The 26,339-nt window shown below is 38.5% G+C and overlaps 1 protein-coding gene across 1 annotated transcript in view; it reads left to right on the top strand.

Moving 5' to 3' along the window:
* The window catches only part of TMEM135 (transmembrane protein 135), a 186,802-nt gene extending 162,077 nt beyond the window's left edge, over positions 1-24,725 (top strand). The window contains exons 7-15 of the mRNA XM_074860305.1: positions 3,809-3,850; positions 5,350-5,496; positions 7,643-7,712; positions 13,043-13,210; positions 17,532-17,595; positions 18,290-18,366; positions 19,992-20,090; positions 21,667-21,734; positions 23,371-24,725. Of these exons, the coding sequence (XP_074716406.1) occupies positions 3,809-3,850; positions 5,350-5,496; positions 7,643-7,712; positions 13,043-13,210; positions 17,532-17,595; positions 18,290-18,366; positions 19,992-20,090; positions 21,667-21,734; positions 23,371-23,503 (868 nt within the window). The 3' untranslated portion in view covers positions 23,504-24,725. The remainder of the gene's footprint in view (positions 1-3,808; positions 3,851-5,349; positions 5,497-7,642; positions 7,713-13,042; positions 13,211-17,531; positions 17,596-18,289; positions 18,367-19,991; positions 20,091-21,666; positions 21,735-23,370) is intronic.
* The last annotated feature ends 1,614 nt before the right edge of the window (positions 24,726-26,339 follow it).

The following is a 26,339-nucleotide window of genomic DNA, read 5'->3' as shown; positions in this document are numbered from 1 at the left end:
AGGGAGAGTAGTGTAAACTCATGTACAGCACCTCTTTACATACACAAACATAAATAATTAGAGTTAGTTCATGTCTTGTTGGAAGTATAGTTAGTATCAAGCCTTGGCTCTATTCCACTTTTGCTGTCTTCTTTATGAAAAAATAAATGTGTGTGGCCGTAAGTTAAATCTATGTTATAAATATACACGATTAGAATCGACCCTATTTGCTCATGTGCCAAAATTGTCTCAGCAGGGGAATTTGGAGAACCCAAATTTATTGCTATGGCTCCTTGATTCTTCTGCTCCTCCAGCTCCAGCCATGACTCTGGCCAAAACCAAGCTGGAACGGAGCAGAGCATTTCTGCTGTGTGATCAGGTACGCAGTACCCAGTGGGGACAGCTGGCAGAGTCGCTGGTGTCGCTGGCTTTGTACTAGGGACAACTTCCCCTCTGATGGGAAAACGTAACCAGATTATGTACCCTTTAAATTATTGCTCACTGGACAAAAAAAGCGGTGCTGCCCTCCTGCAGTTTGGGATTTGGTCCCTGGGACATTCAGGGTGGTGGGAATGGTAGCAGAGGTGAGCTATGCTCCGTACCTCTAACGGCATACAACTCACCCATTATCTCAGACCTTGCAGGTTGAATAATTCCCTAAGAACAAGCTTATAATACACTATTGAGATTTTTCCTGTCTCAGGGGTATCTGCAATGCTGGGCGCACGTAATGCGTTTTACTGTGCTCATTTGCAGCTTGAATGGCTTGCAGGGGTCAGCAGCAGAGTGCAGACTTTTTCACCCCTTGAGTAATGAAGCATTGAGTAAAAGTTATTACTACCAATTAGTGGTGGCATTATTATTACCAATTAGTGGCTGTATGAAGCAAATCATTAGTCTTAGTTCAGTTATTAGCAGCCAGGTGTTCATGAAATGTGCCATGTGCAGCTAGCATTGTACCTCAGCAGTCACCGTTGAGGTCAGTCGCTGAATTTGTGACATCTCCACACTGTCCCTGCATGGGGTTTCAAAAAAGAAGTGTGTTTGGAGTCAGTATGGAGGGTTTTTTTGTAGCTGCCAGTGTTGTGTACCTGGCGAGTGAATAAATAAGGCAATTCCAGTATCTAGACCAGTATTCTGAAAACTTTAATGTACTGAATTCATGATGTAAAGAGAAAAATTAGATTTCCAGGTTTGTTGTTGGTTGCCGCTTCATTTGTAAGAGCAAAATTGCCGTGTCAGAGAAGGGAAAGTTACAGTGGAAGTAACTGTTGACTGAAAGTATTGTTTCTCTAGGACTTCTGTTTTTGAAACCCTTAATAAGCAATATTTCCACATACCCGTTAGTTTTGCGTAATGACTTTACACAAGGCATTTTAAACAGCAAGCAGCATGACTTAGTTCTATTTAAGAACTTAAATTGCGCTTTTATACTGTGTTATAATTTAAAAAATTAGGAAGTTAATGGGAAAAAAATGGAATTGTATCTTTAGCAGTACTTCCATGTTGTACTACATATTTAACTTTGGTGCATTTTACAGGGGGATTCATAGCTGTAGCTCTACTAATAGAATAACTGATAAAATTCCTATACACCAAATACTTACTGCATAGAATTGACTTTAATCATATAATTAGAATAGGCATTAGAAATATTTTTCATGTTTCTTGGAGTGATGAGGAGGGAGTTGGAGTGTTGTTTCAGTGATTCAAATGTCTAATGATTTTCAATATTAGTGAGGACAGGGTTTGACTGACAATTTCTTTGAGGAGAGTTTAAAGGAAACGAATTGTAGGATAGTATCAGTCAGGTCGGGTCAGTTTGAGCACTAGTTGGGTAGGGACATCTGGTGGTGCAATAAAGGAATAATTGAACACTTGCAACCCAAAGTGCAGTTGCATTGGAGTGATTAAGGCAAAAACATCATTATGCTCATACTGTAATTTTCTGTTCCAGTATTATTCTAGAAACTCTTATATGCATGTTTACATTTCAATTAGTGTATGGTTTTAATTTACGGGAAAAGAAAAGTAGAAACTAAGACCTTATTCTTGAGCTGGCAGCTTGCAGACATAATGTGTTGAACACCCTTAACTCAAAGGGCATTTAACTTGCAGTCAGTTGTAGGTTTAAAATCAAACTTGTGATACCGGACCACAGTTCTGTGGATAGAGCAAGTATATGTAAACCCTGTGCATTTGGTCTCTGTTTGTAGTTCTGCCAGGGATTCACTGTGATCTCTGGGCAAAACGGATTTCATTTGTTTCAGTCCATCACTCATCAGTTGTTTCAATCTAGAAAAGTTCTATTATAATTTTCAGCTTCTGAATTCCATAGGTAAAAAATCATAAAAAATAAAATGTTTACATATCTTCAGTTACAATATTCTGTATTAATTAAAGATACAGTGAGCAATTTTATTTGTATATGTTTACCTTGAACCCCTATAGATCATATATATGTGACCAATATTTTAGGTGCGGTCATTTTAAAAGAGAAACTCTAGAATGAATTTTCTGGTGCTTTCTGTAACTGTGCCTGATACTTATTTAGCACTGTGCACATGGTGACAAAACCAGGTACTTGAAAAAGTATGTGTTGAAGGCCATAGCATTGGGAAGAGTTTTCCAGGAGTGTTTAATGCTGTGGTGTCTTACCAGCACCACACCAGATGCTTGGCTGCCAGGACAAAACCAGACTTTCTTGATCTGTGAACATCTGTCATCTCGTTATGTTCTTCCTGCTGCTCGTGTGTATCCAGCCATTGGTAGGATGTGTTGACCACGCATGATACCTTCTGCGAGATGGTTTCACATGCTCTCAGAAGGGTGTGGGCACAGGCTTTCCAGGGACAACTTGGCAGGAGGCAGAGGGTTATGTTCATCCGTTCCCACTTATGACGCTTTTGCAACTGCCATCCTGTCTTCTCTTAAGAGTAGATGTGTTCTTGAAATGATGGTGTTGATAAGTTACTAGTTTGTGCTTTATGTATTGTGTCAGGAATGTACCATGGTGTATTCCCCATGCAATTCTATAAAAAGGGGTAAAAATCCCAAGTATCTGCTCTTTGCTTTGCTACCAACATGACATTGAAAAGTCTTCTGGAAAGAATCTGTAGCAGCTGCAAGCTTCAGCTCCTTTCATGGTATCCTGGGCAGAAAAAAGTCAATAACCTAAACCTTTCATAGCCAATTATGGACTCTTTACCGGGGTCATTATTCACACAAGGAACCCTATAGTCTGTAAGGAAGGATGTATGTAATCAAGCTCAGAATCAGAACAACCACTATATCATTGAAAAAATGGGACTTTCAGATTGAGAGTCTTGAAGTGACGAATTGCAGAGATCAGCACTGTGCAAAGTAGAACATTTTATCTCAAAGTCAAAATAACCACTCCCTGCAGCTCTTTACAAGCAAGTGGGTATTTTATCGGGGTCCAACCATCCTTTCTCTCCTTGCAGTAACATTTATGTTTCATAAAACTCATCATGACTTCTTTTCCATAAAGCAACAATTCTTTGTCATATGAAACCTTCCATTGTCACCCCAGTGGTTCTGTCACCATCCTTTAAAAATTTCTTCACTCTTGGTTTGGATAAAAGAGAGAGGCACTGGCATTTGTATGCTGTACCCTTTGTTTCTGAGATGTCCCAAGGCGTGGTGACAACTGTGAAGTTGGGGATAGCCACAGAGTTGTTACAGATGTGTTGTTTTCTGTTAATGAGAAGCTGGTATTCATCTACAGCCCTTCCACGCAATATTTAATCTATAACACTTTATATTGCAAGCAGCCCATTATAGAAAAACTGTTGTTTTTATGTTTTAGGTGCAAAGATGGCTTGAAAGGATTTACATACTCTGCACTAAAGTAAGTAAAGTGTCTGTGAGTATGTAGCTTAAAGTGAAGATTTTGAGGAATCGTTCACGGTGGCAGCCGCATTTTATGAAAAGAGTATTTCTAAGAAAATCATTCTGTTGTAAAACTTTTCAAACTTTTGGGGTGTACAGCATATTTTGAAGAAGATATAATATGCTGACAAGATAGGAATTTTTTCATATTTGGGACATTAAAGGAAACGCAGACATATGGTTGCATGTTTTTGAAGGAGTGTTAATCTTTTCTCTTTCTAAAACTGGGATTCACGATTCCCAATATTCTCCTGAAAGCAGATGGCTGCTGGAGTTTCTTTGCTGCATTCACAAAATGTTTAATAAATATAACAGTAGTTGTGTAACCAGCACCCAAATAAAGCATGGATTTGTAGCATATCTGATTGAAATATCCCCAACATGCCACTAAACCTTGTGTCTGCCATTGTGATCCAGGCTCTCCTAGAATTTACTTTGCGATGGGACCCTCTGGTGTTACTCACTCCTTTGTTGAAGTTATGGAAAGTTCTCCTGTCTTCATGTCTTGTGTCTGAAGTACAAAGACACGTTATTCTTACCTTTCCCTCACATACTCTGCTACCTGTCTACCCTCAACCCAGTGCGTGGATAGGTGAAGGAAAGAGCTGAAGTCAAGCAAGACAGACTTGCTGTTGTTGGTAGTGGGAAATATTTTATAGAGTTTACAGTTACGAAACAGCCATGGAATTTGATATAAGGTGCCAACAGTTAAATAATTCAGACTGTAGTCCAGAAATACGGACATGAAACACTCCTATGGCAGTGTGCAGAAACAGTGCTTTCTGAAATCACCAGTTCACAGTCACATACCAAATGACAGTTTTTATACCTTCATCACCCTCAGCAAGACTACCACAGTACAGTGTAACTTGGATTATAGTGCAGAGTGTTAGGAAACATCTTGCCATTTTGTCCTCCATTGCCCTTGATACGCAGTAATTCTACACCTAAGATGAACCGATATATTAACAATATCAACTTCTGGGTGAAGAAGGAAGGCTGAGGGTGAAGCCAGGCAAAACAAAGTTGATACTCATGGTGGGAGTGAAAACATTTTGAAGATTTTACAAAACAGATACTTTATAAAAATATTATAGTAATTATCAACCTTTATGTAACCCCATTTTTCTGGAGATAATTTGAGATATTTCATGTGCCTTTTTATTTTTTTATTTAGTGTTCTTCTTCTGTATGAGAGATGGACTTCTCTAGTAATGTTTTTAGTTTTAAAAAATTCCTGGCAGCAATTGCGACCACTATCTGAAGCTTAAGTATGTTGGTGGAGTGATCTTTTCAAAGAGATACAAGGTTTGGCAGCTGTATAGGATGCATTTTCTTTTGCAGACTTGTGGGTAACTTCAAGCTTGTCTTAAAGACTTAAAGACTTATATTGGACTTTTATGTATTTCCTTGAGTTATTTATATAATTGTTGTTTTGTTCTGGTTTTTTTCTTTCAGGTTCATTGTAGGCAAAGAAGAAATCCCCACTCATTCATTTTCACCTGAAGCAGCTTTTTCAAAAACAGATAGAAAGATAAAGCATTGTGAAAAAATATCACAGCCAATGAACATCCTGGCTCTAACAAAAAAGCTTATGGACAAAGTGTGAGTCGAAGAAAAACAACCCAAAATGTATCATTCTTATGTAGCTCATTTTAATGTTTTGTTACATTGTATTTGACAACATTTTGTAATACTTTTGCTCTGCATTTAAGTGTTTTGCATTTGATTTTTACTGGATAGTTAGCAGTGACAAATTATGAACTCTAATGAAAGCAAAATTTAAGACCTGTAATGACTTGCAACATGCAGTTGTCTAACAGGGGAGAGTAAATTCAATCAATTCTGAGTGGCAGAGTGGTGGTGGCTTTTTCTGCAGTTCTCAGCAAAACTGCGTGGTTCTGCTGGTGCTAGTAGTGAAATTAAGGAAGAGAAATTGCACAGCAGCAGACCTTACTTAGGTCAATGTAAGTGACTGTAACATCATCATTTGGGGGACCTACATCCCTGTATTGCATAAAGGAGAACTGCCTAAGAGGAGGATTGGTGGCCTGACTCTACTGTCAGGAAATAGGAAATTGCAAAACAAAGAGTGAGTCTAAAACTGTTCTGCACAAGGTTGTATCTGGACATCTGAAGTTAGGTAAGATAGGTTCCCCCCAGGTCTACTGGATCCAAATTATTGTCCTTTAGTATGAGCTTAAAGAAATGATGTCAAATAGCTCTTCAGTCTAATATGTTCAGGCGATGTACTTCTGCTGTGCTTGATTTTTCTGCTTCAGGCACACTGAGTACCACAAGGAGTCATTCATTTACAGGGAAGATGGAATAAAAAATGGACTAGGGGTCTGTTCATACTGCACCTATGAATCTTCACTTCCATTGACCTCTTCAGGAGCAGTTTTATGGCCGGATCTTTACCTGCTGACACGCAGGAGAGAGACAAGGCTTCTAAGTGCATTGTGTTCTCAAAGTAGTGGCTGATCTTCCTTGCTCAGATAATGAACAAACATGAAGTCACCTACATCACATGGCGACTTCCCGTGATTTGCTGTGGGGTTTAATTGAAAAATACGAGGGAAGTCATCAGTGGCTTTTCAGGCATGACTGTATTAGACAACAAAAGACCAACAGGGAGAAGACAGCTCCAGGCATATGCAGATTGATTTAGCTGAGTTGCTTATACCTATTTTGTCTTATACACCTCATATTCAGTTTGCTGGAGACAGTTCATAGCTCTTCCATTGTTCATTAAATACAAGGATCAAGGGACTGTGGGTGGAGAAGAGCATATTTTTTCTTTAAGGTTTTGAAACTCCTGACTCAGACATTCAGAAAACTTTCAGTCCCAATCCTCTCACAGGTTTCTCTTCCATATGGTTCTTTTCAGTATAATTGAGTCTAAATGCCTGCAACCTGATCATATTCTCATTACAATTTTTGCTACATAAACTGACCTCACAGATGATTTATGGCCATTAGGCTTTATACTACACGATTCAAAACTTACAAGATATTTGACACAGTATATAAATTGTGTAATTTATTTTGCATTAAAACTTAAATACTTGGCTATAGCAAAATATAATGTTCAGACCTGGCATGACATTACTTCTCTTGATTCTACATAATGCAGGACTAACAACTGTACAATCCATGCGTCCCACCATCCCAAGTCAGTCTCTTTTAAATGCTCAAGGTCAAATTCTCTGTCCAAAGTAAGAGCTACATAAAAATCTACACAACAGAAGAAATAGCCCAGAAGTGAAGGCTTGTAATTGAGAGAAGTCTCACAGGGTATCTCTGTGCATATGTATGTTCTGCATTGCCCTTCAATGAACCTTACATGGTATGAAAGTTGTAAGGACACAGATAACCAACAGATGCTTGGTCAAATATCCTTCCAGAACCACAGAGCAGAGACAAACCAGGAAGGGTCACATCCTTCTCCATAGTGACCACACAGAAAATTTGTTCTTTAATTTTGTATTTAATGTGTAGCATGGCAAGAGGTTGGATCCAAGTAAGCGTGCAGACACTTCTTGCTGTACAGCTGAAGTATTGTTAGTTTTTATTGTCCTTTTATGGCATCATAAAAGTTCACAGTGCCCTTCAATGGGTAATGGGGAAAATGAGTGGTGGGGAAATAGCACTTTATGTATTTTTAGGCAAGAAAAAATTTATGAAGTCTCCTGTTGATGATGCTGAAAACAGCTACAAGTTAATATGTGTTTCATTGTGCTTTTTGCAGGTGCAAACATGGCCCAAGGCATAGATGCTGTAAACACTATGGAGATAATTGCATCTCATATTGTATTAAAGTAAGTGCAGAAAAAGTTAGATTGACAAACTCTGGCAAAGACAGGGTAAAAGTTTTTAGTCAGAAAAAGCATATACTTGGGAAATGAGAAAGGAGCCTGTCACTCATTCCTCTTCGATTGAAAATGTGACAAGCCTGAAAACAGATTTTCTCAATTTAGGACAGGGTGGTGGTGGGGGTTAAAGTTCTCTGTCTTTCAGATTAGCTGTAGTGAATGAATAACGTCAAATGTGTGGGAAAAAAGTGGACTAGCGAGCAAGGAACTTGTTTAGCTATGTGGTGCACTTCGCTGCAGAGCCCACTTGTGACTCCACCCTAAATAAAGCACCTGGAATGTGCTGCTTCGGCAGGCGACGCAGCCCTGGCGCATGTGCAGCTGCGCGGGTCTGGCACGCTGCTGCTGGGCGCTGGGCTCACTCCTCCACTCATTTATTTTAAGGGCTCAGGGTAATGAGAGATTGGTCACAGTTGCTGCGCCCAGGAAGAGCTGTTTATGTCCGGTGGCATAATTCATCCTCCATTATTAATGTGATCAGCGCATTTTTTTTCAGAGGAGTACTGTGTAGGGATTTTTTTTGGCTGGTGTTGGGTTGGCACAGGTGGTACCACCTGCTATGCCTGTTTTAGGAGTTGGTAAGACTCCAGAAGTTCTTAGTCACTTAATAATTTACCCGTTTTTATATATGGAGCAGCAAAAATGGATTTGAGTATCTCCAGATGCTTTTGATATATATTGCTTTCAAAAATAACTTTTTAAAATTAAAATTTCATATACAGTTAATGTTATCTCAGAAGAGCTATGCTTAAATCTAGCATCAGATCTAGTACAACATTTATTCATGTATGTTTATTAACAACATTATTTTGTGCTGTATTAACACTCTTTTTGCATTGCAGTATATTAGCGTACCACTGTGTAACATGGACGTAAGGATTTGTGATGGTGCTTAATTGTTCTGCTGAATTACAATGAGAATATGCAGTAGAGCATTCACGAATAGTTCAGGATAGTTATGTCATTTTTCCGTTGTAGGTATGACATACATTTAACAGAACCCAGATTAAAATTAGAAATTTACAGCCTCTCACCACTATCTCAGTCCACTTAATGTTTCATTCATGGGCTCTTTTCTTCAAGGCATAACATCTTTGGGGACACGGACTCTCCATTTCTTTTGTGCTTGTTCATTGCCTTGCCCAGCAAGTTTACTGTTCAGTGCCTCCTGGCCCACTTTGTCTCCCATTTCTTGATTCATCTATGTTTGGTCAGCATCCTCTGGGGAGCAAACATTCCCTGTGCCTTCATTTGCAGCGTACTCTGTTTTCCCCCTAGATATCAGTGCCTGGCCTTCAGAATCAATGTACTACAAGACTGCAGTTAATATTATATTCAAAACAAAGATTAAAATTAAGCAGAAGTGATTTTATGGGTTGATATGCTGCAGTTCCAGATCTCTGCTGATGGCAGTATCTCCTAGTGTGCTTCTTTTTTCATGGGTGCTTTGGTATAACTTCAGTCTGCTGCACTTTACATAAAGTGCTGTGTTTCATTACTTAGGCATATTTTACAGTAATTAGCTCTTAACTACTGTTAGTCCAGACTTGGTTTCTAAGCTTTTTATTAATCTCACACAAAATCCTTACTCATTCTGTGCTGCATGCTCAGCAGTCAAATCCATAAGTACCCTCATAACACTGTATTATTTTACGAGCACAGTTAGAACAACAAGTAAGGATTTCTGGTAGAGTACTTGTAATGGAACTGATGCCTCTTCTCCATAGAAAACTGTCATAATCTGCTGGAAGAATGGTTGTCTGTGTGAGACTTCATGGGTAGAGAGAGGTGATCTGAGTGTTATGGAATATAACGAGCCCGAAATGCCTTTACAGCTGAAGGGTGACCAAGAAACAAGAGTTAGTCTTGTTGAATTACTCCAGTTGAGAGACCCAAATCTGATTTCAGGTTGCGAGTTCCTCAAATTACAGTAGATTGGCCCCACACTGCTCTCTCTGCTCTTTCTTGAGTGAGTGGGGAGACATGTTCATGATGAAAAGAACAGGTTAAAAAAAAAAGCGAATAGTCAGGAGTCTGTCCTCTTCAGTTGTTTATTCAGGATCATATTCTTCGCATTTCATATACCTTTGAAAGGAGATAAGGGGAGAAGAACACCCAATGATAATGGAGCTGAACTAAGTCTTGCCCTGACTAAAAATAAATTTAAAAAAGACATTTTTATGAGGCTGTTCTCTCTTTACAGAAACCAATTGTGCATTTGAACTATACTTCATTCTTGTATCAGTTTTGTATAGTATTTTAGTATAAATTATTCTTGACTACAATAATATAATCAGGGAAATATCACTGAAGTGGTAGCCAGATCTTTGAATTTCCTGCCTTTTCTGTGACTTTTTTTAAAATTAAAACACAAGTGAAAAATTTTATTTTGATGTATTTGGATTTTTAAAGATCCAAAATTCTTAAAGCATTTTTATTTCTCTCTATGACTGTTCCTGTAGTGGATCAGTAATAGCTGTCAGCTGATATGATTTGAGCATGTTTTTATAATTCCGTATGTGTAAGGGAGCTTTCAAATCTGATCATGATCTGATGAGCTGCTTATTGTCAAAATTTCTTCTCCGTGCTGTATTTTCCCTTACCCTTGAACATCTCATCTTCTCATCATATCTGTGCTTTAATTGTCATTGCATGTTCTTTTTCTCCTGCTTTACATTTAAATGCACGTTAGCTAGTTGATGTAATCCATGATAGCTTTTATGTAACATTTAGTAATAACATAGCACCTGATTTCATAAACTTCCCTTCAAATTTTAAATACTTAAAATGCTTTGGGTTTGTAAATGTCTGGAAAGCATTAGCAGAAGGAGTCAAGCAGTATTTTTCCTCTTTTGGATTTCACTTGATTACAATGAGGAGACATTAGCCTACAGTAGTAGTCCAGTTGTCCATTATTTCTGCTGATGCTGCAGATGACACCAGATAACCCTCACAATTTACCTAATGACTAGGATGACCATAAAGAATATGAGCTTATTTTCTGATGATTGGAGTCTCTGCATTCTGTCTCTTGAAGGAACATGGGCTACTGTATGCTAGGAACAAATTTTAAATATCTTAACTAATTTATTTTAAATATTTTAACTAATTCCTAATGTATTGCAACAGGTTGACTCAGTTCTGATATGTTACTGAACTGTTAATGTGCACACACATGCTTTTATGAATTTGGGTTATAGCAAATGACTGTATTATTAACCTTTTAAGAAATCTGTTTCTCAAAAGGCAAAAAAAAAAAGTTTATTCAGTGAGTTTTGCAGATATGTAGTTTCACCGTGCTGCTAATTCTGGCTGATCTGAGTCCCAATTCAGTGTCTGTGGAGAAATGGCTCTTGGTAGTTTTCTTTGCTCACTTACGCTTTGGTGTCCTGCATAGACTCTACTGTTTTCTACCTCCATTGTCATTTGAGGTCTTTTTATGGAAGAGAAAAGTTACAATATTGTGCATTAGTTATAAGATGTAATGCTTTCTTTGACTCTGAAAAGCACCTATAAGTGTGATATGGATTCATCTGGTTGATTTAATGAGCTAAATAAAAAGATTTTGTGCACTACTTGGTGCACATCATAGCTAAGCCTCAATCCTTCAGTTCAGCATTTCTAAGTAAGCTATCATAAAAAAAATATATATCACAGATATATTTGAGTGTTTCCAGTTGGAATGTGTTTCCTAATATGGTGTTCCTCACCCCATCAGAGTAACTTTTCCTACAGCTGGATGAAAATGTCAAACATACCATACTGTTGTTTGTTCTCTTGTTTTGGACTTTGTTCATAACTGCTCATTTTAGGACTTTCTTTTTATGTAATGGTACGTGGTATCATAATCATCTCCACTTTTGGAAGACGAGGGTTACGTACTTCATACTAGGGCACCTCTTCATTTTAGGTGTGAATATATGCTCATCTTAATTTTGACATTATAACTACACAGAATTCACAGTGCATTTACATCTCTGCCTACCTTGCATACCTTTCAGTAGGCATTTCCACTACACAATCAGAAAACACTGGGTCGTTAGCTGTTCAGTATGTACAATTTACATACCTTTAAGAGAGCAGATGAAGAAGTGGAAATTTTTCATTCATAGCTACTGGATCATTAGATGACACAATATATTTTCTTCCACTTGATTCTCATAAACCACATCTTGAGAAGCAGGGAGAGTAATTGCTTCAGGAAGAGTTTATTACTGGATGTTTAACCACAGTAAAATTTTATGAGCTTTATGATGCATTATAAAGTTCTGTAGAAGACAAAAATGTTTTGCGTTTCTGAGTTTGAAAGGCTGCTCAATGAAACCCTCTGCCAGTTATCCCTGTAACTGAAATTGTGTCGGTGTCCCTGAGTATCTTCTGAAAAATGAACTACAGAAATGAGCAGTGGGTGACTGCCTTATTTGCCAATGTTAACTGCACAGATAGTTTTCAGATAAGGTGTCTTCCAACCAAAAAATGGATAGATTTTATTCAGAATTATTAGAGAAGTTCAGCCATAGGGTAAGAATAATGATAGGAGGCTTTGGAGAAAGTTATAAGAAACTGGAGAGATGAATTTGGAAAGAAAAAGTCAAGTGTGGTGTTGTGATGTGGTATAAAAAAGCAGATCTGAATCCAAGGTGGAGTAGTAAGAAAAAAATCATTGGAACCCATGTTATCCTTTCTCAGTAGCTCTGCACATAGTCTCCCTTCCAGTTTCGCCCTTTGCTGCAGGCGTCACTCAACCTCCAGTTTGGTTGAGGGAAAGTATGTGAGCATGTGCCAGGCCATCAGGGTCAATTTCTAATTCTCACACTTTCTGAAATTTGTTTTTTGTGGACTTTTTCCTCATTTAGTGCTTTCTCCAGACATTTGAGTGTAGCTCTTTTTTTCCACCGCATTACTTTCCTCTATATACCCATTTGTGGTTAAAAGCTGGTCAGTAACCTGGAAATGAAGTCATCAGGATTATTTCAAAGGACAGAATTTTGGAGCAGAAGAGAAGTAGAGTTTGTCCCTTGAGGCCTTTTAAGATATTCATAGAAATTAAAGGAGAGTCAATTGTCTATGATTTTATTGCCTTTGCTATTTTACAGGGGAATGAGGAAAAAAACCCTGGTCTTGAATTTCTAGATGGGGATGCATTTTACATAGTATCTGCAGAGTGGGTTTTAAACTGCTTGATGTAAAAAATAAGTACTTCTGTAGACGTTTTTGCTTTTCCTTTTTATGAATTTGTGGTTTCTTACCACAAAATCTTTCTTTCTTTTCTCTAGGGCTTCATTAGGATGTTTAGCATCGGTTACCTGATCCAGTGTTGCCTTCGGATTCCATCCACCTTCCGGCATCTGTTTACAGAACCATCCCGGCTACTTTCCCTCTTCTACAACAAGGAAAATTTCCAGCTTGGAGCTTTTCTGGGATCTTTCGTCAGTATATACAAAGTAAGCTTATAACATACAGAAATGACGAGTTCCATGGGTTTTATTTCACTTTTCAGAATAACATGAAGAGCTAAAAAGTCTAGTTGCTTAATATTACTGATACTGTTTGCTACCGCATGTCACTGACACATTCTATAGTTTTGCAATAATCAAACTGTAAATAGAAAACTAGTCTTCCATTCCGTGTATTTTTTCTGTCATTTATGAATAAACCAGATAGATTTTGCAGCATGGTATCAAAATAGGGAGATGCAGAGTACTTCAGAGAAAGTGAATTCAGATTTCATAGGGACTTGCTGTTACACAAAAACATTTTAGTGCAGACACGAGTAGTGACTGCAGTAGCAGCAGTTTTGCCAGAAAGAAGCCATTTGCAGATTTTTTGGCTCAAATATCTGGAATTCTTACTTGACGCTAAATAGCAGCAGATTGCAGAACATATATCATGTGCAGCTGAGGAGACATTGCGTTTACCATTTGGAAATCTACCCTTCTGCACCATTATAAGATGACAGATTGTGAACTGATACGTGTTCATACAGCATTGTTGGAATTAATCGAATTATGTTTATTTATGCCAAAAGGGAATGTGACAAAGCACACGCCCTAAGGCAGAATGTATTGCATAGTGCAGTGCTGAAGTGGCTTTTGCACTTTTATACTCCTAATCACACATGTCATTTTTCAACTGCCACTTTACTTGCTCTGCAAAGTTAAAATAATTCTAAATTATTTGGGGTAAGTACTACTTACTGAAAATTAAAAAAACCCAGGTGTTATTTGTAAGCAAAACAGCATTTCACTTGACTTGCAGTCAGATTGAGAGACAGGAATTTGTAAGGTTACAGTTTGCAAATTTTGATGGCAAAGTGCAAATGGGCTGTTCAGAGTTTATTTGAAAACTGAAATTTTGCTCAAACTCTAAGAAAAGAGCCTCTAGAGCAAAAAGGATTTCAGTTGCAAAAACTGAAATGATTTTGATGTCTTTTAAAAGCTCCAATTGCAAAGTGTAATTTAATTCTACAGATACTCATTTTACAAGGGTGATATACTCTGACCTTTATTTATAGTTTATTAAGCACATACTCGGCCCTGGTGAGGCTGCACCTCAAATACTGGGTTCAGTTTTGGGCCCCTCACTACAAGAAAGACATTGAGGTGCTGGAGCATGTCCAGAGAAGGGCAACAGAGCTGGTGAAGGGTCTAAAGCACAAATCTTATGGGGAGCCACTGAGGGAACTGGGGTTGTTTAGCCTGGAGAAAAGGAGGCTGAGGGGAGACCTTATTGCTGTATACAACTACCTGAAAGGAGGCTGTAGCGAGGTGGGGGATGGTCTCTTCTCCCAAGTAACAAGCGACAGGACAAGAGGAAATGGCCTCAAGTTGTGCCAGGGGAGGTTTAGATTGGATATTAGGAAAAATTTCTTCACTGAAAGGATTGTCAAGCATTGGAACAGTCTGCCCAGGGCAGTGGTTGAGTCACCATCCCTGGAGGTGTAAAAGACGTGTAGATGTGGTGTGTAGGGACATGGTTTAGTGGTGGGCTTGGCAGTGTGAGGTTAATGGTTGGACTCGATGATCTTCAAGGTCTTTTCCAACCCAAGCGATTCTGTGATTCTATGATCCTTTCTGTTACTGTTTGCATTCTGTAACTTACACAGATTTGGGTTGCATATTATTTTTCTTACAGTTTGAAATAAGCATGTAGGGCAGCAGAGATTCTAGCCACTCTAAAAGATTGGACCACAGCCAAAAAAAATTGAAATGCTTGATGCATTTTGAACCCAAAGGAATTGCTTTATGGATGGCTTTTAAAAAAAGTCGATCTTGTCCCTAAAAGCAGTCCAAAATGCTATGTAGGATTGTAGTAGCTGTATTATTAACATCTTGTCTCTACCCTGACTGCTAATGTCAGCAAACATGGTTTTGCAGAAAATAAGTTGGCCATGGTAGCCTGGTTTCCTTTTTTAAATTAGTTTACAAGTTTGAGTAGGAAAGTTGGCTGTCATAATTGCAATGGATCAATGGCTTTACAAGCTATTTATTTCCCCCAGGGCTTGGTTTTGGGGCCACTCCTGTTTAACATCTTTATTGATGATCTAGACGAGGGGATCGAGTGCATCCTCAGTAAATTTGCAGATGACACCAAGTTGGGTGGGAGTGTTCATCGGCTCAAGGGTAGGGAGGCTCTGCAGAGAGATCTGGACAGGCTGGAGCGATGGGCTAAGGCCAACTGTATGAGTTTCAATAAGGCCAAATGCCGGGTGCTGCACTTGGGCCACAACAACCCCCAGCAGCGCTACAGGCTTGGGGAGGAGTGGCTGGAGAGCTGCCAGTCAGAGAGGGACCTGGGGGTGTTGATTGACAGCCAGCTGAACATGAGCCAGCAGTGTGCCCAGGTGGCCAAGAAGGCCAATGGCATCCTGGCTTGTATCAGCAATAGCGTGGCCAGCAGGGGCAGGGAAGGGGTCTTGCCCCTGTACTCGGCACTGGTGAGGCCACACCTCAATTACTGTGTTCAGTTTTGGGCCCCTCACTCCAAAAAGGACATTGAATGACTCGGGCATGTCCAGAGAAGGGCAACGAAGCTGGTGCAGGGTCTGGAGCACATGTCGTACGAGGAGCGGCTGAGGGAACTGGGGTTGTTTAGCCTGGAGAAGAGGAGGCTGAGGGGAGACCTCATTGCCCTCTACAACTACCTGAAAGGAGATTGCAGAGAGCTGGGGATGAGTCTCTTCTCCCAAGTAACAAGCGATAAGACAAGAGGTAATGGCCTCAAGTTGCACCAGGGAAGGTTTAGACTAGATATTAGGAAGTATTTCTTTACAGAAGGGGTTGTTGGGCGTTGGAATGGGCTGCCCAGGGAGGTGGTAGAGTCCCCATCCCTGGAGGTGTTTAAGAGTCGGGTCGACATAGTGCTTAGGGATATGGTGTAGTTGAGAATGGTCAATGTTAGGTTAATGGTTGGACTAGATGATCTTCAAGGTCTTTTCCAACCTAGATGATTCTTGATTCTGTGATTCTATTTAATAAAAATGTGCACTGTAAAATCGCTAGTGATATCACATCTCTGGTAATGTGTCCATTTTTGGACACAGATATTACTTAATTTCTTATTTAATTTTAATGTCTTTCAAGAGTGGGTTCACCTGAGGGCCACCAAGATGATTTGAGGACTGCATCATACAGTGTGTGAGGAAAAGCTGGGTTTTAAGCTGGAGAAAAAAGGTTCAGAGATTTTATTGCTACCTACACCTCTTGGAGGTGTGCAGTGATAGTATGAAAGGCAATGGACACAAGCTGAAATACAGGAGAATCCAAAGAACTATAAGGAAATATATTTTCATGTGAGGGCGGCCAAATATTGGAACAGGCTAGTGAGGCTGTGTAGTTTTCATCCTTGGAGATGCTCAGTACTCAACTGGACAAATTCCTAAGCTACCTGCTCTAGTTAGACCTGCTTCAGGCTGGACCAGATGATCTCCAGAGGTCCCTTCCAACATAAATCTTATTCTTTGATTCCATAAAAAGCATATATTAGATGGATTAAGAAGCTGACACACATATCTCAAAGTAAACGTCAGCATGCTGTCATACTGAGTTATATAATGTTCTCTTGTTGCCATCAGTGCTGGATTTGGCCTTACTAAGCAGATCTTGAACCATTTAGAAGCAAAGAGAAATTTACTAGGGGTAAAATTTGGAGACAAAGTATGGATTTCCAAAACAGTTGAGAAAACAATGCAGAAGATGTGGCAGATGTGGAACAATCTGGATCATTTGGTAATCTGCAGTCATCCAAATGAAATACATTTTAATGCGGCCTAAGCCACAATTACTTACATCCATTCTGGCCTGAAGAGCTGTGTATTGTCTGTATCAACAAACAGGTTATTATGTGTTTCACTGTGTCTTTTAATCATGCAGTTCTAACTTTTTAGATTAATGTGTTTTCCTGGTTCTAGAATTCATCGGATGTATGGAAAAATCTCAAGGTGTTTGGTGTGTAGTTGAAAACAGACTTTATCATAGGAGAGTCTAGACAACTACAGCAAATGAAGATGATGTGAATTCAAGATTAGCTTTGGAGTTAAACTGGTATTCAAATTAGGTTGATATGCTCTCTGATTTTGAAAGAAATGGTAGCAGTAAACTCTTAATTAAAACACTGAAATGTTTCAGGTACAGTGGATTATGGGTATTATCACACTACACTCTTAATTCATACCGTGTGCTTTACTAGTCTATAGAGGAATATCTCCAGTCTCTGTGTAATGAAAGAGAAATAACTACAGCTAATCCTGCTCTTGTTCACCTACAGGGTACTAGTTGCTTCCTGCGCTGGGTACGAAACCTAGATGATGAGCTTCATGCACTTGTAGCTGGTGAGTCCATGACAAGAAGTTTATATTGCCTCTGTTGGGACTCTGCAATTATTTCTCTTGTCTGTCTTCCTGTAACCTGTTCAGACTTCTGTGATGAAAATAGGACTGTTCACCAAGGTTGAGTCAAATGACAGTGGTGTTGAAAGTAGCTTCAAAGAAAGAGCTGCAATTAAAATTATAAGGCGAATTCCATCAAATGGTGTGTTTGTTATGGTCAGCTTCAAGGACAATATATGATTGTATGCACAAATGCAAATTTCTCTTTTATTTTCCAGCTGTAGAGATGTGAGGTTCAAATACTACTCTTCCATACGTGACAATACACATTTGAAAGGATGGGCTACACTGGATCCAAAGAAGGACCCTTTTGCTATGAAATTTGTGGGGTGGTACAGGCCCTTACCTGCTGTTTGTGCATCTATCATGTATTGGAACCTGAGAGTATCTCTTCTTGTGGGATGAGAGAGAAAATTCAGTGCTGTGCTCCTGAGCACTGAACTATAGATTTATTTCAGGGTTTCAAAACTTTTTTTAATGACATAAACCATATTTCAATGGGCAGCAGAGGAACATCACTGAACTTTGTTGTAGCAACAGAAAGCGTAATCTTATGCAGTGTCTGTTGAGCTGACATACTGCAACAGCAACAATAAATCACAATCTTAACAATACTTTTGTTTTCTAATTGTTACAGGATGCCTAGCAGGAATTTCTATGATGTTTTACAAAAGTACTACTATCTCTATGTATCTGGTGTCCAAATTGGTAGAGGTAAGATACTACCCTCGTAACAGAGTTCTTCATTTCATCTATTTTTTCAAGGCAAAAAAAGAAAATTAACTCCACAGGCTTTGTCAGACAATTCCAGTATAATACAATTCCAGTTGTGTGGCGGTGGTGTATTTCAGTACATGTATGCCAAGAGGCATTGCCGTTCTGTGGTCTCATTTCTTTCTTATTTTCTTTTCTGTAACTCATTTTAAAAGTCCTTTATCCACTGGTCTCCATGTATATTCTTCATGGTTTTTTTAAATTTCCTCATAGTCCTTTGCTTTGTAGCTTTTGCAAATTTTTTAAATCTGAAAGTTCCAAGAAAGTCTGTTCTGCCAGAAACGTAAATCAAAACTAGTCCTTAATTGCAGATTTATTGCCAAAAGCTACAGCTTAACTTCCTGCCTTTGTTCCCTAATTTTGGCATTCAACAGTCTAAGATAACTCAAAATAGCTTAGGCTTTAGTCTGTAGCTGGAGTTGTTTGTCAGTATACTTCAACTGAATTCCCAGTTTTGCAACGAATTTTGTTCTAATTACCATTTTTCAGTCTTGAATTATTTCTATGAACTTGTGAAAATTAGGAGCCAAGGAAAAAAAAAAAGTTAGTAGAGTTTGGGTATGTTGATTATACTTTGGTGACCAGCTTTTGATTTCTTACTGTGATTTTTCCATAAAATTGGGACTTAGTCATGGTTATTTCCCCAACAACACCACTGGAATAAGTTGAGAGCGTTCTCTTATTATGCATCATCCCCGAATCACAAAGCTTTCTCCTGAGACCTCGAGGGCCTCATTCCCTAGTGATATTTATCCACCTCCATTACCAGAGCAGAATTAATTTCAAAGAATATAAAAAGAAGGAACTTTTTTTTTAGGCTTAAAATTAAACATAAAAAAGGGAGATACACTCTGTTTATTCTTGCTCCTTGTAATCCTAGATCAGGCTCTAAAGGTAGTTCACATATGCATTCTATAAAAACAAATCTGAGTTATCCATATTGACTTTTAGAACACAGTTGTAAAAAAACAATATTATCTTGTATTGCTGATGGTTTTCTCTGGACTTTGAGACATTGTGGCTGCAGTCAAAGAAGAAAAGTGCTGTGTGTTCTTTCTTTCTTTTCTTTTTTTTTTTTTTTTTATTTTTGCTACTTTTATCATCTCACACAAGCCAAGGGTAACTGACCAAAGAGGCGTGTGCTGCTTTGGAAGGTCAAGCTGTGCTCAGGAAAATAAACTTACATGTTTTCTCAGAAAGAAAAGTATGTGATTTCAAGCTGTTTAAGAACAGTGAATATTCACTTTGTTGGAATAGTTATTGCATTGTTCTTTTGCTTTTTTAAAATGAAGAATTTGACATAGCAAACTTTCCCTTTTTTAAGATCTATACTACCCTTTAACACCCAAGCTGTTGCTAGGTCCTGTTCTATACATTAATAGCCTCTTACTCTATTGATCTTGGATAACTTCTATAAGCTATCTCAATCAATGTCACATTTGTGGACATACACAAAAATATATAAGCATAGTTTAATAATTTCAACATGTTACTTTGAAAGGGTAAAAAGTAAAAAGCTACTTTGTTTACTTTGTTTCGTTCAGCATTTCTGGTTTATTTTATAGACTATATACTTCAAAGGCATTGAAGCAGGGAAAGTTCCCTATTTTCCTCATGCAGACAGCATCATCTATGCCATTTCTACATCGATATGCTTTCAGGCAGTAAGTATGTTGTCTTCTATCAGAACATGAAATTCTAGTTTAAGTCAAACGTTGAATGAAATGAGGAGCACAGGGATACAGTGATATAGAAAAGATGATGTGATGTAGTGATTCTGGCAAGATGCTGTGAATTAGGGCTCCTGAATCCTGCTTTGAGTGTCGCTGTGGGAAGATCATTTCTAAAACTTCTTACATGCTTATAACTGAATATATTCTACAAAGCATTGAATTCTTTGGAAAGGATTGCAAAATGTCTTGACCCAGAAGATGAATATAAATATACGGACTTTCACAAGCATATGAAAGGACTGTTTCTCAAGGAGACAAACAACAGATTGTACTATTTTATGTTTTTTAAACGAACTGGCTTTTTTCACTTTCAGCTAACTTGAATTCAAGTTGCCTATTTGAAAGAGTCTGCAAAAAATTAGCAAGGAAATCTGAAGTTTTATATTTGAAACAAGCTGTGGTTATCATCTTTTGCCCTTTCCAAGTCAATTACATGCTTTCACCACCAGTCCCTTTATCAGCTGCATCAGCTTTAAAAACTCCTTTTCAATGGTACCCAAATTGCTCGACATTATTCCACTACATCTCCCCCTTTCTAAATCTGCTGGAATGTCCCTGAATCTTTTTTTATTTTTTTCATAATAAAATATATTTTTGTACCACTCAATAAAGAAAATATAAAATTACTCTAAAGCAGTCTCCTGCTGTCTCGTGCTTAACAGAACAGTTCCACTCCTCCTCCTCATTGCTCCCATGTATTTGGGAATATCTCTAATTCTAGTATCAAAGTGAACGGATATTTTAGTACTTGGAATATTCCTGAAGGTCTGCAGCACTGAGATCTCCAAAATAGTATCGGCAGGGGTCATTGAGGCTAACAGAAATAAAGTTAATATGAGAAAAGAGGAATGGGTTTTTCATTACTTAATAACTAGTTGGAAAAGAGGCCCAAGACTGGAAATAAATTACTAGGTTTGGGAGGGAGAAAAAGAGGGAAATTAGCAAAGGAATCTATGCTGAGATGTTTGTTATTCCCTATATTCATAAGTGACCTAGAAAAGTAATGGAACAGAGAGAAAACAAGGATTTTGCTATATAACATAATTTAAGATATGTAACATGAAACATGAAGATGACTACAAGAAATGGTAGATCACAAAATGCAGAGTGAGTGGAGGATAAAAAAGCAGGTAAATTTGGCATCCAGAAGTGAAAAATCATGCATATAGGAATATAAGAATTATTGTTGCTTTGTCTTCAATGAGATCAAATTTAATTACCACCACTTTTGAAAGAGACTTTCTAGAAATACCAGTCTGTGCTGGTGGTGGTCATGTGCTGCATTGAATTCAGCTGTGAATGGTTTGTCTACTGGTAGCACTGGACATTGGCAGGTGGTCACAGCTGCTTTCTGTCCATGAATCATGAGATGATTTTTAAAAAATTAAAATATGTTATATATATTTCCATAACTATCCTTTCACTGATTTTGGCAATGTAATGTGGCAAATTAATTAGACTTCTCTGTGACGCTGTCAGCTGGCTCTGACACAAGACTCTCTTGCAGGCCGTCATGGAAGTTCAGAACCTGAGACCTTCGTACTGGAAATTTCTTTTACGACTAACAAAGGGCAGGTATGTAATCAGGGATATGTTATGGCTTGTCTAAACACGTCATTGATGGCATTCAATTTTCTGTGTCATCCACTGTCAACAGCAGAGCTGTAGGAGGAGTATGTATGGGCTAGTGTTCTGAGTATTTATGTTGCTTTTCAAATGGTTTCCAGTCACTTGAAGTTCTTTGCTACTGAAGTGACATTGCTACGTTCAGTCTAATGGCAGAAGCAAAGATTTAAGTCTAGTTAAGACTATTTAGCAGACGAGTGTTTTACTTGCAAGTTTTTTTATCTTTAGTTCACTTGGAGGTTGGAATGCTTTCAGATTTCTGTGGAATATGAAGAATCTGGTAAACAACTATACAGGTTGAAGAAATCAATATGTACAGTGGCTGACAGCATGGTATTAGTTTGTGTTTGAAAGCATTAGTGGAAATGTCAGAATATTTCCTAGAATACTTTGAAGATTCAATAATTTTTTATAGGACATCTATTTCAGTTGGGAAACTAATTTCTTTTCTTGGAAAACTAATGAAAAATTTTCACTGATTATAAACATAAATTTGCACTGTAATATCTTACTGGGTATTTTTATCTTACTGGATACTTTTATTGCTGCAGGTATCTAAAATGCTTACCTTTTAAAATAGATTTTGCTGTAACTGTTTTATAACAATACAATTTAATGAAGTGTACACTGTTATACTGATGTATTATGTGGCAGAAACAAGGCATCCAAATCTTGATGTAGATCAGTTTATGAGTGGGATTATAAAAGGTAATGCTTGTTGTGACAGTGAGCTCTCCAGACTGTAAAAATAGAAGTGAAATCAGAGGCTGGTCCGTGGAGCATGTTGAATCTACACCTCCCATGGCAAAGTACACTCTTAGATGGACATGAGGCAACTGAATACATTGCTAGACATAGTGAGAAGCTTTCCCTGGGATGCCTGGAGGCAGTCTGCAACCTCTGAGGCTGTACAAACATGATATGGGGGATGATGTCAGTGCAGATGTCCAGTTTTGGCTGCGTTTTTCCTTCTTGTGCTAATCCTTAAGTCACTTTAGTTGAAAGAGAGGAGGGAAAAGAAATTCTATTCTACTCATTTATTTTATCTGAAGTAAAGCTCAGTAATAGTAATTTTGACACTCTCTCCATAGAGGCAGATTCTTTTGGCATTTCATAGGTCTTTCACTCAACAATTTTGAAGACTAAAGAGATGGAAATAGATTGTAACGTAATGGATTGTAACATAAAATTGTTATCCACAGTTGGGCAGGCATGGCCAGAGTTTATGAGGTTGGGGTGAGAAAGAAGAGTAGTACATTTGTTTTGACTTTTTTCGTGAAGTTAAAAGTGGAAGAGAACTCTCTCCTTCCCCCTTTTCCACAAGTTGTGTTGTATAAAGTATATCTACAGAAAACACTATTCATCACATTTGTCAAATTTATTTTTGTAATCTTTATTGCTCAAGATTAAAAACTTGTAGTCTCTAAACAGTGCAGGCTGAAGCCTGTATTTCAAAGTTTTGGATAGTCTTTCATGAAGTGAAATAATTTAAATAATTTTATAAATATATTAATAAATTTTTTTTTTTTTAATTTAGCTTTTCAAAAGTAAATGAATAATCTGTTCACTGTCTCTTGTTTTTCAGGTTTGCTCTCATGAACAGGAAAGTTTTAGATGTATTTGGTACTGAAGCATCTAAGAACTTCAAGGATTTCACACCTAAGCTTGACCCAAGATACACAGTTGTACCACCAGAGCTACCGCTGAAGCTGTCGTGAAAACAATAGTATATCTTGTCATTGAATGTGATCAGCGTTTTGTCCTGAAAAGTTAATTAACTTAACAGTCCTATATATGGAGGAGGGCTTGGGCTTCACTTCAGTATTATTTCAATGAGAAATGCTTTTTACCAATCAAAAATACTGAAGCTTTGCAGGAAAGTGTGGCTTAGTGATTAAGCCCCTTCCATACACAGAAAATATTTCTGGATTACTGTAGTTGGTTGACAGTATGGTAGATTCCTGAATGAATTAAACAAATGAGTAATATATTTAGAGAAGTAAAACATAAATATGCATAATAATTTCAAAAATTCCGTAGTTCATACCAGTAGAATATTTCTTGGTAAAACTAAAAGTAATTCTTAATCTGCAAAGGAAAGCAAATGGCATAGTTTAGGTCCAAAATTTTACCTGATCTTAAAACTGTTGCAGTCGGGTGAAAATGCCTCCTTGGTTTTCTAAACTGTGTCACTGATTTATCTCAAAAGAGCCACCACCCACTCGTTATTCAAAGTTACAGTGTTTTTACATAGTTATGGTTGCAAAGGAAGTCATTCCGTAGGAAAATGTGTATTAATTCAGAAATCACATTCCAGGGCTGTAAATCCCACTGACGATACAGATAACAGACAAGGAAAATAAGAAGGCAGCAGTGGTGACTGCTGCGCTGTGAGGAGCAGCGGGGTGTGGTGGTCAGTATCTGCCAAGTGGAAAATGACAAAACCGTCAGAGGAAGGAATGAAACGTTCCAGCCTCTGAGATGGTGCTGGAGACAGCAGACAGTTACAAAAATAAAAAAGCCAAGAACAAAACAAAACAAAAATCCCCCCAAAATATACTGAAATTAAATGTTTATTTTTAAAGGGCTTGACATTGTCGTTTTAGATGGCATTGGGTTGTTTGTCAAGCTGCAACGCCAGCCAGCGTTTCCAGCCTCCTTTAAAAGAGAACTGACCTCTGAGGTTAGACTGTTACGAGAGAACAGTTTCTCTATTTGAGTTAAAAAAATATCCAAGTGCTACATCTCAGCAGCTAAACAACAGTTTTGTCTGTCTTCTTGCTTTCAAAATTCACAGTTGTTTCGAGTTATTTTCATGTAATATAAAAAGAAGTTAAAAATTTTTAAATTATTTTTATTCAAATCAATTATATGTAAGAGAAAAAAAATAAAGTCCTACTGTTTTTCCCAATAATAAACAGTTGCTGCTTGAAAAAGTGACTTTTTGTCCTTGTTTTCAATAAGCCATCTGGAGTCATAAGTGAAGTAATACTCAGTAGTGAAGGAATGCCAGGAATGTGACTGAGCGTTTAACCTGTACGTATTTGTTACATAAAGTCCTAACGCAGTATAAGTGAAGAGGTAATGCCAAAGCAGTTCAGCTGACAACTTCAGCTCTGCGCTTCCACGGGTAATTATGCAAGATGGGTTGAAGTTATTTAATGTTTCTTTTTTGAATAGAGAAAACCACATAACCAGTGATGAAGTTAGTGAAAAGCTGCATGCCCCCAGCTCTGCACACCACGTGGCCCAGCAGTTGGGCCTCATGTGACTGAAATGGCAGCGTTTCCTACCACCTGATGTGGCACGGCTATTTTTTTTTTTTTGATCATATGATGGGTATCTGATCACGTTGAACTTGCAAAAGAAGCGAATTTTGCAAAGAGGAATACAGGGGGAAGAGTTGCTCAGGAGATAGTGGGAAGTGGTGGGTCAGCCTGAAACACCACAGTTCCTTGATGGAGGTTTGGGTGTCCTTAGGGAGGCTGCGCAGGAGGACGGTGCTCGGCTCCCTGCAGGCATCTCGGGAGGGTGTACTGAGAGCTGCTACCTCGTCCATGGCTCTCAGGAGTCAGGAGCAAATATGTCTGTGGTAGGCAATTTTTTCACATTTCCTTGAGGTTCTTTGCATGCACGGCTGGCTCTTCTGGAGAGATCATTGCCATCCCTACCACTCTTACTGCACTGACTTACTGTGCATCTCTCTCTCCCTGTGGCTGTAGTCCCCATCTTGCACCCAGAGCCCCATGCTCCCTATGTCAGAATGCAGCCTTTTGCCCCCGTTCCTCTTAGTTCTTCCCTCCTTCACCTCTAAGCAGCCAAGTGTCAGCTCTCCTCCCTTCTGTCTTACAAGCTCCATTTACAACCCTTGGGTGCCTCCTTTTTCTTCTCCTCCAGAACCGCTCCTTCACTGGGCAGGCAGGCTCCTGCCCGAGGCAGCAGTTGGGCAGGGATGTTCCCCTGTGCAGCTGCCCTTGGGTTTTGGTCAGCAGAGCTGCTTTAGGAGCAGCAGAATTCAGCAGCCCAGTAGTGTTTTCCCTTCCCAATCCAAGACATTCTGACTGTGATGAAATACCTGTGCAAAATCCCAAAGTGAATGTTGAGGTCGTTCTTTTATGATGGACACTCATTAATATCCTTTGCCTGCCATCTTAGCTGATTTTCAAGCCATATGAGATTGCTCCCATTGCAGACCTTCATCACTTATTCCCAGTCTTTGTTGGAGGTGATGATGAAGGTGTTGACATCTGCACTGAGATCCGCTAAAGGAGAGGATTTTACAGAATCATTTTAAATCTAGCACAAGGCTGAGATTAGTGCAGATTTGCTGGGTTCATGTGCAGTAGATATTTCCACCAGGCAGTGCATGAAGGCATATAGAAAATTTGATCTTTTAGGGAGCTAATAATAAAAACAAAGAGTGCCTACAATTACACATTTTTAGTTTTTATAGATAATGCTGTCTCAGCTCATGAGGAAGATGAGTAAAACATTAGAACTGCTTCAGTGTAGATGGAGTGATTTCACTGCTGAAGGTAAAAGCTTGAGGTTCCT

This window comes from Strix uralensis, chromosome 2, assembly GCF_047716275.1.
Source record: "Strix uralensis isolate ZFMK-TIS-50842 chromosome 2, bStrUra1, whole genome shotgun sequence".
NCBI lineage: Eukaryota > Metazoa > Chordata > Aves > Strigiformes > Strigidae > Strix > Strix uralensis.
The sequence above is the reverse complement of the archived record's forward strand: the minus strand, read 5'-3'. Positions and strand labels throughout refer to the sequence as shown.